The following is a 19,416-nucleotide window of genomic DNA, read 5'->3' on the forward strand; positions in this document are numbered from 1 at the left end:
AGCTTTTCCTGGGAATTGAGGCAGGGAGAGAATGTTGACCTGTGAAGGACATAAATTTTGTCAGGTTCTGTCTTCCAGTAACAGATCCCTCCTCAAGCATTACTGTCGAGTGTTATCTCCGCTTCAGTAGTTGTGGTGCCTTAGAGGTCTGCGGTGCCTTAGAGGTCTGTTTTCTGAACCAACCTTTCCTGCTTTGGAAACTACTAGGATTATTTGTCCTATGGAGATCTGAAATCTTCCCCTCTAATACCTGCTGAAGATTTCTGGTTGTGACCTTTGGAGTTACAGAGGAAGTTTTAATTACTTTCTTCTGGCAGAGCTTAGTAAATTATATGACCAGAATGCCATGTTAGCTATTCAATTCCCAGCTTCTCTTCTCTCTGCCAGAAAGCCCACATAACCCTTTTTTTTTTTTATAAAGATTTTATTTATTTATTCATGAGAGACACACACACACAGAGAGGCAGAGACAGAAGGCAGAGGGAGAAGCAGGCTCCATGCAAGGAGCCCGACGTGGGACTTGATCCCAGGTCTCCGGTATCACCCCCTGGGCCTATGGCGACACTAAGCCACTGGGGCTGCCCAAGCCCCACATAACCTTGACCTTTTTTTTATATGGTGGGGATTTTTGGCCCCTTGGCTACGTGGGTACTCCCCTTTCTTCTTCTCTCAAATTTAAGCGCATATGTTCATGAAGTTACTCTTCTTAAATTAGTTGTTTGTTTATATGCAGATGACTCTACTGGGACTCTTGTCAGGTGAGGCTTGTGATTCTGCATTTCTAACAGGCTCCGTGGTGGGCAGAGATTGCTGGTCTGTGGAAAACTTGGTGTTTTTCCACAAAAGAAGGGTAGACTACTAGGTGAACAGTTTCCAGCAACATGAGACAAGGACCCATCCTCCTAAATAGTAGATGGACCAGGATCCAGTGAGAAGCACATTCTGTGAACTTAGCGCCTCTTCCAGTGATAGATGTGGAAGTAAGGATAGAGGCAGAAACCTGAGGGAAGTTATCACCTGGGTACTTTAGAAAGTGTGTAGAAAGTGTGCAAATGTGGGTGGCTGAGCGGTTTCGCACTGCCTTTGGCCCAGGTCGTGATCCTGGTGTCCCGGGATCGAGTCCCATGTCGGGCTCCTTCTATGGAGCCTACTTCTCCCTCTGCCTGTGTCTCTGCCTGTCTCTCTCTCTCTCTCTGTCTCTCATGAATGAGTAAATAAAATCTTTAAAAAAACAAAAACAAGAAAGTGTGCAAATGGATGCATAAAACACTCAGATCTGGGCTGACTAAAATGACAGTAAATAAAGGTGGTGGTGCCTCTCTTGGCCTGGTAGGCCTCTTACCTAGTGGGTATTGTTGAGAACTGGTATAGAATCACAAATGAGTTGACAGCTGCTGCTCTTCTGGGTCATTCACAAGTCAGTGTTCTTATTTCGTGACACACACCTCATTCTGCACAGCAGTGCATGTAGTAGTGAAAGGCTGGAAACCACCTTGGTACTCATCAGTAGGGTCAATTATTGCTCTCTTGTTCAGTGGAATTTGATGAAGTGTTACAAAGAATGAGGTCTATGTTGACATGAGAAAGATTCTCTAGGTACATTGGGTGAAAAACATAAATCATAAGAAATATTATTAGAATTATATTATCATTCATAGCCTTATTTGTGAATCACCAAAGTGAGTATGGGAGTATATCCTTTGAGGTAATTAGATACATGTGTATTAAACTATTCCAAAAAAAAAAAAAACCAAAAAAAAACTATTCCATATGGCTGTCTTGTTTGGGTGGGCAGGTGGAGTTATGGGAGAGATTTCAGTATTTCTATTTATTTATTTATTTATTTATTTATTTATTTATTATTTATTTATTTATTTATTTATTTATTTATTTATTTATTTATTTATTTATTTAAAGTCACAGAGAGAGAGAGAGGCAGAGACACAGGCAGAGGGAGAGGCAGGCTCCATGCACCGGGATCCCAACGTGGGACTCGATCCCGGGCCTCCAGGATCACGCCCCGGGCCAAAGGCAGGCGCTAAACTGCTGCGCCACCCAGGAATCCCAGTATTTCCTCTTATATGCCTCTGTTGATTGACTTCTAATTTTTACTTATTACTTTTTTTTTTTTTTAAGATTTTTATTTATTTATTTACGAGAGATACAGAGGCAGAAACATAGATAGAGGGAGAAGCAGGCTCCCTGTAGGGAACCTGATCTGGGATTCGATCCCAGGACCCTAGGATCACAGCCTGTGCCAAAGGCAGACACTCAATCGCTGAGCCACCCAGATGCCCCTCTTTATTACTTTTTGAAAAATATTTTATTTTTAAGTAATCTCTACACTTAACGTGGAGCTTGAACTCAAGACCCTGAGATCAAGAGTCACATGTTCTACTAACTGAGCCAGCCAGGCACCCCAGTAGTTTGACTTTTTAAAAGGAAGAGCCAACCCTCACTTCTCAGATTTCCTAGGGTGGTTGCTTCTTAAATAATCTTTTTTCTTTAGGTCTCTATTTACCTTTGATGCCAGTCCAAGCTAGTCTAAAGCACAGGACTCTGCTGCTTGGATGAGTGTGTAAGCCAGGTAGTTAATCCACTGGTCCTGTGTTTCATTTGAGCTACTCTTGTGTTCTTTGACAAATACCAATGTAGTCCACTTAATACTGCTTCATAACTAATCAAAAAATAGTATTGTTTTTCTATTCCTCAGGGGGGAAGAATTTTTAATTTATGAATTTAGTGGTGGGAGTTTTGACTTTAGTATAATTTTGTCCTGTGGTATCTTTTCTAATGACAAAGTCAAATCCACTGCCAGTATCTTTGATGATGAGGAAGGAGATCTGTTCAAAGAAAAAGCAGCTGCTTTGCCAGAAGCCACAGTGAATCAAACAGATGAAAATAAAGCAAAGGCAGAGAAAAAGGTGAGCAGGAAGGAAACAACATAGTTAAGCCTTGTTATGTATTGATTTGGGGCATCTTGTTAATTCATCTGGAACCCAGAGGAAAGTGATGATTCCTTTCAAGCATACAGCAAAGTGAAAGAAGAATACAGTAAACACCCAAATACCTGCCACCTAGATTGAGCAATTGTTGAATTTTGCCTTGCTTAGTGGTATTTACCTCCATTGATGACCTGTTCCTGAACCAGTTATTGTGTTAAGGGGTACAAAGAATGTTTTCCCAATTCTCTCGTTTATTCTGTTAGCTCACATTCTTCTAATCGGAACACAAGAGCTTTCTCTTCTCTTTCTTTTCTGCTTTTTAAGTTATCACTATAGGATTCTCTGTTCTACCTATTTAAAACCATTAGTATTATTGTTTTTGTTTGAAATGAACCTGTATTTGGCCAGCAGGATGCATCCCCATCAGCCTTTAAGCTTTTCTGGCTGTTGTCCCTTTCCTTGGTATCCTACATAGCTTGATCCATCTTCTTTCTTTCTCTCTTTTTAAAAGTTTATTTATTTAAAGATTAATTTATTTTATAAAACGTGTGTATATACACATGATTGCATGTGGGGATGGGGTAGAGGGAGAGAGAGGATCTCAAGCAGAGTCCCACTAGGCATGGAGACCGATGTCGGGCTTGATCCCAGGACCCTGAGCTCATGACCCGAGCCAAAATTAAGTTGGATGCTTAACTGATTGAGCCACCCAGGAGCCCCTATTTATTTAAGTAATTTCTACACCTACTGTGGGGCTTGAAATGACCCTGAGATCAAGAGTTGCATGCTCTTCCAACTGAGCCAGCTAGGTGCCCTGATCCATCCTCTTTTCTAAAGCACATACTTTCTGTGAAACCCTGACCATCCCACTGCCGACCCTACAGGTAGCTGGTCTTCCTGTGTTGGCTCCAACTGTGCATATCTCATTTGTGTACTGAATACTCTGATCCACCAGATGTGCCCTCTGGCTGAACTTGTTTTTCTCTTCTCATGAGGTTCCCTCTGCCTGGAGAGTCCTTGCTTCTATTCTACCATTTCCTGTGTCCAGGCTTTGTCCTGAGAAATTTACTTTATCAAAGAATTGCTTCTTTTTTCCTAACTTATGCCAGTTTTAAAATTCTTTCTCATGATTCTTTTTTAAGATTTTATTTATTGACAGAGGGAGAGAGCACACAAGTAAGGGAAGCAGCAGGCAGAAGGAGAGGGAGAAACAGATTCCCCACTGAGCAGGGAGCCCGATGCAGGGCTCAATCCCAGGACTCTGAGATCATGACCTGAGCAGAAGGCAGATGCTTAACTGACTGAGCTGCCTAGGCGCCCCTCTCATGATTCTTCTTTTGCATTAATTCTCTTTACATGTTTAAGGTCCACAGCATCTTTATTTCCGTGGCACATGGCTTAGTGGCTTATCCTAGCAGAGACTCCGTGTATTTTCTAAATGAATGTTTGAGCACTGGGTGTTATGTAATACTGATAAATCACTGACCTCCAGCTCTGAAACCAACAATACATTATATGTTAATTGAATTCAAGTAAAATTAAAAAATTTTATAAACCCCCTCATTTATAGTTATCTTATTTGTTAAATTCTCAGTTTTTTGTTTTTATTTTTTTCCAATGAAGGTTACCCTTCCTTCCAGCAAAAATTCCAAGCTCTTGCCAGAAACAAAGACTCAAAAAGGTTTATTTTCAGACGAAGATGACTCTGAGGTAAGGAATTCTCTTTATTAGTTCTGGGAGTTAGTCTTTGGATATAACAGAAAGTATTCCTTTCTTTTTTTTTTTTTTTTTTTTTTTTTTTTAAGATTTTATTCATGAGAGAGGCAGAGACGTAGGCAGAGGGAGAAGCAGGCTCCCTGCTGGAAGCTGATCCCCGGACCCTGGGTTCACAACCCAAGCCAAAGGCAGACACTCAACCACTGAGCCACCCAGTATCCCAACAGAAAGTATTTCTAAATCAAGGTTTTATTAGTAGAGGTAGAAGACCTTTTATTAAATATTTCTTTCTTTGAAATTAATGTGTTGGGAACACCTGGTGTTTAGAAAGCAGTATGTGTAGTAATATTTCTCACTGTTGGTTTTTAATCTGGCGCATCTCTTGGGAAGAAAATACCCTCTTCAGGATGCTCAAATTTAAGGCTCTTTGTTGATCCACAATGCAGTGAGGTACTTGTACCAGAACAGAAATCAACACAGTTTCCTTTTTCAGTAGTCTCATTGGATAGTAGGCTTAGTGCCAGAGTGATATGTATTCTGGCATAGCCATTTATCTTGTGACCAGTAACAGTTTATGGGCTGGCAGTGCTTGCAGACAGCCTCAGTCCTTGAAGGCTCCTGTCTGGAAACCTCTTTCCATTGTGCTTTCCACAGCACCTGTCTCAGAACTGTCATTGCTTTATCTCTCACAGGCCTAGGTCCTTTTAGAACTTATTTCAGTCTGAGCCTTTAGGGGATCAGAGACCTGTCTGAGAATAATGGGCAATTATAAATCCCCTTCACAGAAAATTATATGAACATGGCAGAAATTTACTTGTAACTTCAAGAAATTATGAACTCTGGATTAAGCTTTTGTGGTTACTTTACACTAACAGCCAGGATGGACATATAACTCTTTGGAAGTGGAGTGATTGCTCCTGATGTAAATAAAACCTGTGAGGCTTATATTTCATTGACAGCTAGTGTACAGAAGATAGGAATTAGCCAAACTCCAGTTAAGCCAAACTCCTGACAATATGAACACAGCATGGTGGGGCCTCGCACTCTGGTCTCATCCCATGCTCCCAGCTTCCTTATCATCAAGCACACCTGCACGGACTCCAGCCTTCTAGGAGTGCTCTTCCCAGAATCTGGATACCTTGCTTCCTTACTTTTTACAGTTTTTTTGACGCCTCCCCTGATGATCCTTTGCATGATTGCGAACCTGCTAGCACACACCACGCTGCATTCCTTGCCTTCTCTTCTGCTCTTTTCTCTACCATGTATGTTGCCATGTGACATATCATGTGTACTTGTTCATTATCTCAATCCCAACTAGTGTAAGTTCCATGAGGACAGGATGTTTTATTTTTTTTTTTATTTTTTTATTTTTTTTAAAATTTTTTAAAGATTTTATTTATTCATGATAGATACAGAGTGAGAGAGAGGCAGAGACACAGGCAGAGGGAGAAGCAGGCTCCATGCAGGGAGCCCAATGTGGGACTCGATCCCGGGTCTCCAGGATCACAACCTGGGCCGAAGGTGGCGTTAAACCACTGAGCCACCCAGGCTGCCCAGGACAGGATGTTTTATTTCCTCCTCATATCTTGCACACTTAGGCTAGTGCGTGGCACTTGATAAGCCAATAATAGTTGTCGACTACACGCAAAAACCAAATGTGAACAATTTTAATGACTTAAAAGGTGTTTCAGTTCCTTATTACTATGAAATAAATTCCTCTCAAACTCAGTAACTTCAAACACCAGTAGGATTTCTTATTTCTTTTATGGTTCTATAAATGGACTGGGTTCAGCCAGGGACTTGTCAGTTAGGGTCTCTTGTATCGTTCCAGTCTGAAGGTGGCTGGGTGGGAAAGACTGAAACAACTGGGGCTCTAGGGGCACCCCTCCATCTTTATGTGGTCTCCCAGCACCTGCAGGGAAGGAGGGTTCTTAATATGGTGGCGCAGGGCTTCGAAGTGAGATTCCCCAGAGAGCTGTGCAGAGGCTATCTTGCCCTTTGTAAACTAGCCTTGGAAGTCAGTGTTGTTGAGGCAATCACAAAGGCCTGCATTCCAGGGTGGGGATGCAGACTCTAGTTCTTGATGATAGGAGTGTATAACAATTTGCAGACAGGTTTCACAGCTACTACAAAAGACTTTGTCCTGTGTGCATTGTCATAGAGTGTTTTTATCAGATAATTGTTGGGGTGCTTAGACAAGGAAAAGTATAAGAGTGAAATCTTGGCAATGTGTAAAATTCAGGAGAGGCATGGGAGCCTGTGGTTCCCCCTTTGTGGCCTCTTTACCTCAGAAGACCTGTGGGACTCCATGGAGCCCAGGCGAATCCACTGGGCGGAGGAAACCTCTTCGCAGTTAAGGAATTCATTAGGTCTATGTTTGAGAGTAGGCATTGATGCCATAATAAAAAGAAATTCTCTAGAGAGGTCTCAGAAACTATGTTCTTGTCCTATTCAATTGTCTGGCCCTTGGCTATTGATGTTTCTGTCCTAAGGGGATAGGTGTCCCAATTTTATGTTTCTGGTTCATGTAGCTCAATTTGCATCATAGGCTGACACTGTCACATTTTGAGTTTCTTCAGAGTCTACCAGATTTTTTGCTAACAACTCTTAGCTATAGTTCAAGTAGAATACTCTTAGCTATAATTCAAGTAGATAAATATAATTAAAGTAGTAAATAAAACATAGTGCAGTAATTGGGAATCTAGTGTCCTCTTCCATTATTGGATCTTTTTTTTTAAATTTTATTTATTAATGAGAGATACAGAGAGAGAGAAGGAGGCAGAGACACAGGCAGAGGGAGAAGCAGGATCCATGCAGGGAGCCCAACGTGGGACTCGATCCTGGGTCTCCAGGATCAGGCCCTGGGCTGAAGGAGGTGGCGCTAAACCGCTGAGCCACCGGGGCTGGCCACTATTGGATCTTTTTAATCTCTCTGATTCTTTGGACAAAGAAGTCATTTTACTTTTCTAGCACAATAAGAGATTGATTGGAAATTGTTTTCCACTTGGGAGTTTAGAAACCTCAGAGTTCCAGTGAAGCCTCTTGGAGTTCCACGTGGGCCTCTTCTTACATGTGGGCATCCGTACTGCACCCACTAGGACAAACTGACACATGGTCTCAGCCAGCTTCCCTCTCACAAAGAGACCCAGACTCATGCAACCATCATGTCATAGTCTTCAATGTTTTATATTTAACTGGCACTTTAAAAGCTGATCTGTCTTGTTAACCAGGAACTTTAATCTTGATCCAACAGGATTTGTTTTCTTCTCAAAATGTGAGTAAGTCAAAAGATGCATCTCTGCTGCCTAGCAAACTCCCCACGTCGGTCTCGCTTTTTGATGATGATGATGAAGAGGTAAACACTTATTGCAATGTAAGATAAGTTTTTGAAGAGTTGAAAACCATTGCTGGTGTAGCTTTATAGGTGGAGGCTCATACAGTGATACAAGGTCATAGGGAGGCAGTCCAACCATCTGAGGTTTACATAACAAAAATATTTTAGTTTTTCTCTCTCAGTGACTCCTTTGACTCCTAGCTGTACAATAGGCAGGACATTAGATTATTATTATTTTAAATATTTTCTTTATTTGAGAGAAGATGAGAGAGAGGGAGAGACAGAGTGAGTGTACACGAGCTGGGGGTTGTGCAGAAGGAGAGGGAGAAACAGACTCCCTCCTGAGCAGGGAGCCCGATGTGGGGTCGATCCCAGGACCCCAGGATCATGACCTGAGCCAAAGGCAGATTCTTAACCGACTGAGTCACCCAGGCACCCCAGGGACATTAAATTCTTGACCCAGCTGTTATGGAAGGCTTTGCAGATTTCATTTTAAAAATCTGCCTTTAAGAAACACTTTTCAGGGGATGGATCTTTGTTATACCCAATGACTGACGAGAATGTCTTGGATAAAGTGTAAATAAAGAGACAACAACAGCCATGTCCTTACCTTGTTTTTCTTTTCTACCAAGGATTAGAGAGCAAGGTGGGGGAAGGCAATAAGAGGGAAGACAAACTAAACCTTCCTTCTTGTGCACTACTCTGCAGTGGCCAACCTCATGGGCTTTGGCACCAGACCCTGCATTCACTTGCAGATCAGGACCTTGGGCAAATAACTTAAACTTTCAAATATTTTTTTTTAATTTTTTTTTTATTAGAGTTCAATTTGCCAACATATAGCATAATACCCAGTGCTCATCCCATCAAGTGCCCCCCTCAGTGCGTGTCACCCAGTCACCCCAACTCCCCGCCCACCTCACCTTCCACTACCCCTTGTTAATTTCCCAGAGTTAGGTGTCTCTCATGTTCTGTCATCCTCTCTGATATTTCCCACTCATTTTCTCTTTTTCTCTCCTTTCCCTTTTATACCCTTTCAATATTTTTTATATTCCCCAAATGAATGAGACCATATAATGTTTGTCCTTCTCCAATTGACTTATTTCACTCAGCATAATACCCTCCAGTTCCATCCACATCGAAGCAAATGGTGGGTATTTGTCGTTTCTAATGGCTGAGTAATATTCCATTGTATACATATACCACAGCTTCTTTATCCATTCATCTTTCGGTGGACACCGAGGCTCCTTCCACAGTTTGGCTATTGTGGACATTGCTGCTAGACACATTGGGGTGCAGGTGTTCCGGCATTTCACTGCATCTGTATGTTTGGGGTAAATCCCCAGCAGTGCAATTGCTGGGTTGTAGGACAGTTCTATTTTTAGATAAAGGGCTAAGATCTATAAAGTATCCAAGATCTATAAAGAACTTCTTAAACTCAACAGCAAAGAAACAAACAATCCAATCATGAAATGGGCAGAAGACATGAACAGAAATCTCACAGAGGAAGACATAGACATGGCCAACACGCACATGAGAAAATGCTCCGCATCATTGGCCATCAGGGAAATACACATCAAAACCACAATGAGATACCACCTCACACCAGTGAGAATGGTGACAATTAACAAGGCAGGAAACAACAAATGTTGGAGAGGATGTGGAGAAAGGGGAACCCTCTTGCACTGTTGGTGGGAATGTGAACTGGTACAGCCATTCTGGAAAACTGTGTGGAGTTAAAAAGAGTTAAAAAATTTCAAATCTTATATGGCTTAATAGTATATAGAGTCATTTTGGCAGCTGAAACAACTCATGTACAGCTCTTGGCACTGTGTCTGGCACATAGTAAGTGCATAGGAAATATTTATTCTTGTCATTAGAGTCTTTATAAATGCCAGTTCATTTTTCTCATGGCCTTTCCTACCTTCCCACACTCTGCTTGAGGGCTCCCTTTATCGAATTTTTACATTTCAGGACTATTCATCTGCTGTAGTATTTTGTTAAGAGTGTTTTTCTGTCTAACTCGGGTTCAGGCTTTCTGATAAATTTGTTTCTATTACCTTAAAGAAAATACTTTAATAGTAACTTTTGGAATGTTTGACTATAATAAAAATCAACAAATGTCTTTGAACCTATGAGAATCGGCTTTTTAGGAGGCCATTGATTTTATTTTGTAAACTGTTTTTTATGTTCATATTATCTTTCTAAAATTAACCAGAAACATGCCTTTGCTCTATCCCAGTGTGTGTCTTTTTAAGTGTGAAAGAGTGGAGAAAACTCCCAATTTCTGTTAAACCAGTCCTCTGGTTTCTAATTTATAGAAAGGTGTGTGAATTGTTGGCTGCCACACAAGCTGGACTGCTCTCTGTGATGAAGACAAGGGTCCACCCACAGCAGGCCTGAGTGGGGCCAGGTTTCCTCCTTTTCTGTGACTTGGTCCTTAAGTTACCCTCCTCCTGCTCACTCCCAGGACTTTGCCTTTGAGTTCCATGTGGTCTGTTTACCTTCTGTGAGTGGAGAATACAGTTAGAGAAGATTACATACTGTTGCTTTAGGATTATACATAAGAGAGAAGTGGGATTACTGGCATTTTGTGATTTTTTTTTTTTCCCTCTTGTATATATTCTGTCCTTGACCAGAGACTTACTCTTTAACAGTTTGACATGGAAAATTGTCTTGTTTTTTGTTTTATGTGTATGAAGTTGTCATACTCTTCTGCCATTTGTTTTCCCAGGATAATCTTTTTGGGGCAACAACTGCTAAGAAGCAGTCATCATTTCTTCTAACTCAGAGCCAAGAGAAAGCTAAACCATCTGAGCCTTCCAGGAAGAAAGCATCTGCCTTGCTGTTCAGCAGTGATGAGGAGGTGGGTTGAAAGCCTCCCCTAGAGAAGAGCAGGAGGTGGTTTGATGGGATTGAGGAGTTATGGCTATCCCAAACATTTTCTTTTCCTACCTGTTTTCTGTCCACTGTTTAGTCACAAAAGACTGTTTTCATGAAATTGTCTCTTTTTTCTCTGGAAGAAAGATATTTAGTATAGTATATTAACTTAAAGATTAATGTTTTCAGAACAGTTGAGAACAAACTAAGTATGCCCCTCAAATTATATGCTAATACAAATGAGTTAGGTTTTATATTGTTAAATGATCATTACATTTAATTAATAAAGAAGTATAGCTATACATGGTAGGAATAGCCTATGCAAGTTTAACTCTCCCCCCCTTTTTTTAAAAATTTTATTTATTTATTCATGACAGATACAGAGAGAGAGTCAGAGACATAGGTAGAGGGAGAAGCAGGTTCCATTCAGGGAGCCTGACATGGGACTCGATTCCAGGTCTCCAGGATCACGCCCTGGACCGAAGGCGGTGCTAAACCACTGGGCCACCGGGGCTGCCCCTTAACTCCCTTTCTAATGAGTCTTTTTTCTTTTTTAAAAGAGAAAGAGAGGGCAGCCCAGGTGGCTCAGAGTTTAGCACCTGCCTTCGGCCCAGGGCATGATCCTGGAGTCCTGGGATTGAGTTCCGCATCAGGCTCCCTGCATAGAGCCTGCTTCTCCCTCTGCCTGTGTCTCTGCCTCTCTCTCTCTCTCTCTTTCTCTCTCTCTCTCTCTCAGTGTCTTTCATGAATAAATAAATAAAATACTAAAAAAAATAAAAGAGAAAGAGAGCACGCATGGGCACATGCACAATCATGAGCAGGGAGAGGTGTAGGGGGAGAGATAACGACTCACTACTGAGCAGGGAGCCCAATGCAGGGCTTGATGAGATTATGACCTGAGCCAAAGGCAGATACTTAACTGACTAAGCCACCCAGGTGCCCCCTGTTTGTTTGTTTTTTAATGAGTTTTAATAATATTTCTATTTACTATCTAGATACAAATTAGCAAAGCCAGTAGTGAATATGGCTTAGCTGCTGATTTAGCTGTACAGAAAAAGACCTTAAATATAACATTACAAACCCTGAGCATTAAAAACCTTCCTGCATTGTAGTAATTGCTTTTCTTTATTTTAACATTGTAGGCAAGTTATGAAGGTATGATATGGATAGAGAAATTATAGACATATTAATTTTTTTGTTGGAAGCAACTTATGATACAATACAATTTGCTTTTTCCTACTCAAACATCCGAGTTGATGGATTGTCCTTTTTTTTTTTTTTTTATTCTAGCATTGTTAGTGGTTGTTCTTGCTGTAATAATGGCCAACGATCTGTGGAATATTTCCTGCACAGTATTATAGTGGTTCAGGGAAAATAAAAATACAGTTGACTTTTTTGACAGTGTGGGAATTAGAGGCACTGACCTCCTGTGTAGTTGAAAATTTTAAAGATTTTACTTTAATTTATTTATTCATAAGAGACGCAGAGAGAGAGAGAGAGACAGAGACATAGGCAGAGGGAGAAGCAGGCTCCCTGTGAGAACCTGATACGGGACTTGATCCCAGGACTCTGGGATCATGACCGGAGCCTAAGGCAGGTGCTCAGTTACTGAGCCACCCAGGAGTCCCTGTAGTTGAAAATTGACGTATAACTTCAGACTCTCCAAAAACTATCAATAGCCTACTGTTGACTGGAAGCCTTACCAATAACATAAACAGTTTTTAACACATATTTTATAGGTTACATGTATTATGCACTGTATTCTTATACGTTACCTGTATTATGCACTGTATTCTTACAATAAAGCAAGTTAAAGAAAAGAAAATGTTAAGATCATAAGGAAGGGATAATACCTTTATAGTACTGTACATATATTTATTGAAAAAATCCATATGCAGTTCAAAGTCGTGTTGTTCAAGGGTCAATCATATTAGCTAAAGTTGGGAACAACAGCACAGGCCGAATAAAGATAACTAGGATTCTAGACCAGTGACTCTCAACCTTGGCTACCCATTGGAATCACCTGGAAAACTTTAAAGAGTACTTTTACTTAATTCTGCTGTAGATTTTCCATTAAGTGGTTTGGTGTATGGCTTGTCCCTGGAATTTCCTAAAGGTTTCCTGGGATTGTCTCACTACACTAGAGGAGCACTTCCCAAACCACGACATGTGAAGAAATCACCTGGGCATCCTGTTATGAATGTAGGCTCTGATTTAGAAAGTCTGGGGTAGAACCAGAATTCTGTATCATAATATGTACTGCTTATGGACCTCACTGTGATTTGTGAAACTAGTCTCTAGAGACCAAAGGACCACTTAAGGAAGTGTAACTATAAATTACACTTCTAGTGTATAAGTGTATGAGGAATTCCTATATTTGAAGAAGTGAGAGTATAGCCAGGTGGGGTTCCCTTAAATGCTTTCCAAAGGTCAGATTCAGACTTTTGTGGTAAAAGGGTCACTAGCAGCTTTCATTGTGTTTTGTTTATATGTACATTGCTTGAGCTTTTTATACATTTTTCCAGCCTGTTTTAGGATCGTTAAAATATCATTTTCCTCCAAAGTTGAGTGTTACTGATTTTCTTTTTTGACATTCCTTTTTCTTCTCATTCTCCTCCATAAATAAGTTTGAATCTGCTAAGCTAGACAATTTCCCTTGTCCTAACCCAAAACAGAACCATAGAGGGGAGAGAAACATAATGTGATGGAGGAGGGCAGAAGGTCTGTGAGGTCAAAGAACTTAGCTGTCTAAATTTGAGTTCAAAGAAAAGTCCCAGAAATGAACATTTTCAAGAATGATGCACTTAGTTTAATAATATAAATAATAGTGAAAGAGAATAGAAGGGAAGGGAGAAGAAATGGGTAGGAAATATCAGAAAGGGAGACAGAACATGAAGACTCCTAACTCTGGGAAACGAACTAGGGGTGGTGGAAGGGGAGGAGGGCGGGGGGGTGGGGGTGAATGAGTGACGGGCAATGAGGGGGGCACTTGATGGGATGAGCACTGGGTGTTATTCTGTATGTTGGCAAATTGAACACCAATAGAAAATAAATTTATTATTAAAAAAATACTTAGTTTAAATATAGTTTAATGAGTATAAATTTCATTTTACTTCCAGGTTCCTTGGTCTGAATTGCCACTGGATTTTAATGTGTGTTTTATATTTTAAGGACCAGTGGAATATTACTGATTCACAGAGGAACTCCGCGTCTGATAACAGGTCTAAACATAAGGACTCTGGCACCACTCAGGAACAGGATGCCAAGGCTCTCAAAAAGACCAGCCTCTTTGAGGAGGATGATGAAGATGATCTGTTTGCTGTTGCAAAGGATAGGTGAGATAGTCATTGTAAGAAATCCTTTAACCAGTGTCTGTGTTAACAAGTAAATGTATTTGATTTGCAGGATGTCAGTTACTTGGGGTGACATGATAATCATTCATTATAGTCATACAAGGGAGAACATCTTTGATTTTCACTTGTAAGATATTTCCCCCCCACCATACTGGTTAATGTTTTTCTTAGTGGATTTACCTAATTTCTTCTACTTATTATTTTTTTAACCCCTAAATATTATTTTTGTTTGCTAGGGATTTAAGTGCAGTTTGTTGTCTTTTGTTTTTGTTCTTCTTCTGGGATACCCTATAGAATATAAAGTTTGGTCTGAGTTAAATTTTGCATGTGAATGGAAATATACTCAGCATTGAAAATATCCTATTAGAAGGATGGTTCTCTGCAGGGTAGTGCTGTGTCACACTTGCTGATCTGGGTGGTCCTCCACATGAATACTTGGACTAAAGTTGAGGACATTTTGTAGACTGAACATGAGCGGTGTTAGTGGTGTAAACATGCTGCTTTTACAGACAATAGCAAGTGTAGGAGAGCATGTGGAAGAATTGGAGCCCTTACACAGTGGTGACAATGTAAAATAGTGCCACTTTGGAAATCAGCAGTTCCTTAAAAAGTTAAATGTGGAGTTACTATATGATTTAATTTCACTCTTAGGTAGATGCTCAAGAGGAATGAAAAATAGGTCTACCCCAAAACTTGTGTATGATGTTCTTTGCAGCATTATTCATAGTAGCCAAAAATGGAAACAAGCCAAACATCCCATCAACTGATGACAGGATTAAAAAAATGTGTTATCTCCATACGATGGACTCTTAACAATAAGAAGGAATAAAATATTGATACGTGCTACAACATGGATGAACCTTAAGTATTTTTGTTAATCGAAAGCAGCCAGTCGGGATCCCTGGGTGGCTCAGCGGTTTGGCGCCTGCCTTTGGCCCAGGGCGCGATCCTGGAGACTCGGGATCGAATCCCACATCGGGCTCCCGGTGCATGGAGCCTGCTTCTCCCTCTGCCTGTGTCTCTGCCTCTCTCTCTCTCTGTGTGACTATCATAAATAAAAAAAAAAAAAAAAAAAAAAAAAGCAGCCAGTCACAGAGGACCACATGTATGGTTCCATATAATGTCCAGAACAGATATATCTGTAGAGACAGAAAGTAAATTAGTGTTTGCCTGGGGCTGAGGAGCCAGGAAAATTGGGAGAGACTTTTAACAGGCATGGGGGTTCGTTCTGAGTTGATGGAAATAGTGAGAAATTATTATTATTATTTTTAAAGATTTTCTTTATTTATTCATGAGAGGCAGAGACACAGGCAGAGGGAGAAGCAGGCTCCATGCAGGGAGCCAGACATGGGACTGGATCCGGGGTCTCCAGGATCAGGCCCCGGGCTGAAGGTGGCGCTAAACTGCTAAACCACTGGGGTTGCCCAATACTGGGAAATTAGATCATAGTGATAGTTGCACAATTCCAGCTATACTAAAAACCAGTGATTTGTGTATTATATTGTAAAGAGTAAATTTTATGGTGTGTAAATTGTATCTCAAAACCATTCTAAAGAAAGAAGCTCTATGACTCTAACAAAGTTGTGAAATGCTGCCTTGTGAGCAGGGCACTCAAGTGTCCTGACATACCTGCACAGTCTTGCTTTGTACCTATCATTCTAGCATGACTATTAATTTCTCTGTCACTCTCAGAAGTGTCCTGGTTTTGGGACGCCTGGGTGGCTCAGTGGGTGGGCGTCTGCCTTCAGCTCAGGGCATGATTCTGGGGTCCCGGGATCAAGTCCTGCATGAGGCTCCCTGCATGGAGCCTGCTTATCCTTTTGCCTATGTCTCTGCCTCTATGTGTCTCTCATGAATAAATAAATAAAATCTTTAAAAAAAAAATGAAGTGTCCTGGTTTAGGCCATAGGCTCTGTGTTTATCTTTATGCTTGCTGATGTCTGTACCTTTCAAGTCAAAAAATGTAACTTGTTATTTATGGTGAGAAATACCTTAGTTGACTGAGCAGCATTTTTCTTCTGAGGACAGAGCTCCACAAGGAAACCCAAATTAATTAGTTAATCAGTTAATTTTAAGATTTTGTTTATTCATGAGAAACACAGAGAGACAGAGACACAGGCAGAGGGAGAAAGAAGCAGGCTTCCCAGATGCCCTAGGAGGCCTAAATTTAACCAGCAGTTGCTCAGTGTGTGGAATGAGGGCCAAGGTTAGGACCCTTTTGTTTTTTGTTGTAGTCCTGTTCAGAATCTGTTATCACATATTTTTTGTGGGTTGGTTTGGTGTTTTGTTTTGTTTTTAGAAATAACTTGTTCAGAAAATCATGCATAAGATGTTCTGCTGTAGCTATTTAATGAGGTTTCTGGTATTCTTTTGGCATCTGATAGAGTTTGTTTTTTTTTTTTTTTTTAATTGGAGTTCATTTTGTCAACATATAGCATAACACCCAGTGCTCTTCCCGCCAAGTGCCCCCCTCAGTGCCATCACCCAGTCACCCCAACCCCCCGCCCACCTCCCTTTCCACTCACTACCCCTCGTTCATTTCCCAGAGTTAGGTATCTCTTGTGTTCTGTCACCCTCACTGATATTTTCACTCATTTTCTCTCCTTTCCCCTTTATTCTCTTTCACTAATTTTTATGTTCCCCAAATGAATGAGACATAGAATGTTTGTCCTTCTCTGATTGAGTTATTTCACTCAGCATAATACTCTCCAGTTCCATCCATGTTGAAGCAAACGGTGGGTATTTGTCATTTCTAATGGCTGAGGAATATTCCATTGTATACATAGACCACATCTTCTTTATCCATTCATCTTTCGATGGACCCGAGGCTCCGTACATGGTTTGGCTATTGTGGACATTGCTGCTATAAACACTGGGGTGCAGGTGTTCCGGTGTTTCACTACATCTGTATCTTTGGGGTAAATCCCCAGCAGTGCAATTGCTGGGTTGTAGGGCAGTTCTGTTTTTAACTCTTTGAGGAACCTCCACACAGTTTTCCAGAGTGGCTGCACCAGTTCACATTCCCACCAACAGTGCAAGAGGGTTCTCCTTTCTCCACATCCTCTTCAACATTTGTGGTTTGCTGTCTTGTTAATTTTCCCCATTCTCACTGGTGTGAGGTGGTATCTCATTGTGGTTTTGATTTGTATTTCCCTGACCGGGCAGCGCTGGAAAGCTCCAGGGGAAGTCGAGGGACTTACAGAGAGTTAGAATCAGAGAGTTGTTAGTTCCTTATGGTTACTCATCACTTGGTAGTCAAGTATTTTGGTTATAATTTGTAGAAATTTTATTAAAATTTTTTTAAAATTTTATTTATTTGAGAGAGAGCACACTGGCAAGGAGGAGGGGCAGAGAGAGAGGGAGACATAGACTCCCCGCTGAGTGGGGAGTCTGACATAGGACTTGATTCCAGGACCCTGAAATCATGACCTGAGCTGAAGACAGATGCTTAACCAACTGAGCCACCTTGGGACTCTATAATTTGTGTAAATTTTAATTAGGTATATATGCATAAAGGCATATTAGATACCACCTTACTATGTCATTACAAATTGCCTTTTTGCTTTTATAACTTCTTTAAGGTATAGTCTTTAAAAAATTTATTTTTTATTTTTTATTTATTTTTTAAGGTATAGTCTTAATGTATAACCATTCTTAATTGTATATGTCTAATTAAGTACACTCAACCATTTGGTCAGTTCTCTAGTCTGTGATCCTTAGGTTTGGTTTTCTTTTCTTTTTTTTTTTTAAGAGATAAGCAGGAGTCAGTTTTAAACTAATGAATAAGCTACATATATTGTGTCTTGCTAGTAATTAATTTTACGAAAAGATTATGATACATATACTTGTGTATGTATTATGTTCTAATGTAAGTAGTTATATATGGTGAACAATTTATTGAAATGACGTGTTACTCTGATTTTTACCTAGCTAAGATTGAATTTAAAGTTTTTGTTACTTTGGTAATTCTGTAGTGTGCTACTTGGATGACTCCTTATCATATAGTAAAAACTGGAACTTGACCTTTCAGTAGTTAGAACGCTTTCTGTTCTGGCTTCCCCATGTGTGGTGCTAAACCTCCACGTGGCTCTCCACTTTCATATTCCTGTCCCTTAAAAGTCCTGATCAGTATTTGCTCTAGCAGATGTTTATTGGCCACCTTCTCTGCAGGGGCCAGGGCAGAATCCTAGGTGAGGAGGCAGGTGAAGATAGGCTAGAGGAAAGTGATGAGGAGACCTGTGGGAAAGCACCTAGTATATTCTCTCTCTCTTTATATTTTAACTTCACACTGTTTTTTGTGTTTTTTTTCCCCCCCGAGTTGGCTCTACATGCAACATGGGGCTTGAACTCATGACCCTGGGATCAAGAGTTGCATTCTCTATCAACTTAGCCAGCCAGGCACCCCCCAGTATATTCTTTATTGAAAACAAATGTTAGAGATCCTTAGTTTCTGTACTTTTTGGAGAATTCTAGATACTAACAGTTGCTATAAAAATGTAGTAACTCAGATCTTTTTTTTTTTTTTTTAAAGATTTTATTTTATTTATTCATAGAGACAGAGAGAGAGAGAGAGAGAGGCAGAGACACAGGCAGAGGGAGAAGCAGGCACCAGACAGAGAGCCTGACGTGGGACTCGATCCCGGGTCTCCAGGATCACACCCTGGGCTGCAGGCGGCGCTAAACCGCTGCGCCACCGGGGCTGCCCAACTCAGATCTTTATAGGATTTTTACTCCAAACCCACCTCTCCTCCAAGCATCCCAAAACATGCTTTTAAATCCTTCGCAAAGCTAACATAGTGCACCTACAGTGAGTCAAAGGAACAAGATGAGAAGGCCCCCAAACTCTCCTATATGAGGATGGAGGGACAAAGGCTGATGATTTGCTTGGCACAAATTGCACCTATTTCAAAGGTTTTTCTGGTTTGCTTTTAACTATATAAGGTCAGCAGATGGCTTGGCTGTTTGGTGGTAGGTGGGTTCTTTGAAGTATAGCCTAGAGGGAATATTGTATATATTTTTAAGTCACGTTTGCCTTTAATTTGATCTTTTGTTTGATTGTATAGCCAAAAGAAGACCCAGAGAGTGTCACTTCTCTTTGAAGACGACGCTGATAGCGGAAGCTCTCTCTTTGGCTCTCCTGCATCTGTTCCTCCTACAACGGTATTCTTAAGCTTCTAAGCCCAGGAAATAT

At 40.7% G+C, this 19,416-nt stretch overlaps 1 protein-coding gene across 17 annotated transcripts in view; it reads left to right on the forward strand.

The window, feature by feature from the left end:
• Positions 1 to 19,416, forward strand: part of LOC112671991 (WASH complex subunit 2) — a 55,562-nt gene that overhangs the window by 19,863 nt on the left and 16,283 nt on the right. For 10 of the 17 annotated variants that reach the window (XM_035707887.2, XM_035707891.2, XM_035707895.2 and 7 more), the window contains 7 exons: positions 1,924 to 2,031; positions 2,803 to 2,924; positions 4,569 to 4,655; positions 7,915 to 8,016; positions 10,727 to 10,858; positions 14,044 to 14,207; positions 19,289 to 19,385. In XM_035707887.2, the coding sequence (XP_035563780.1) occupies positions 1,924 to 2,031; positions 2,803 to 2,924; positions 4,569 to 4,655; positions 7,915 to 8,016; positions 10,727 to 10,858; positions 14,044 to 14,207; positions 19,289 to 19,385 (812 nt within the window). The remainder of the gene's footprint in view (positions 1 to 1,923; positions 2,032 to 2,802; positions 2,925 to 4,568; positions 4,656 to 7,914; positions 8,017 to 10,726; positions 10,859 to 14,043; positions 14,208 to 19,288; positions 19,386 to 19,416) is intronic. The other 7 variants (XM_025466360.3, XM_025466364.3, XM_049103359.1 and 4 more) reach the window with 1 other exon arrangement.

This window comes from Canis lupus, chromosome 28 (genome assembly GCF_003254725.2).
Source record: "Canis lupus dingo isolate Sandy chromosome 28, ASM325472v2, whole genome shotgun sequence".
Classification (NCBI taxonomy): Eukaryota; Metazoa; Chordata; class Mammalia; order Carnivora; family Canidae; genus Canis; species Canis lupus.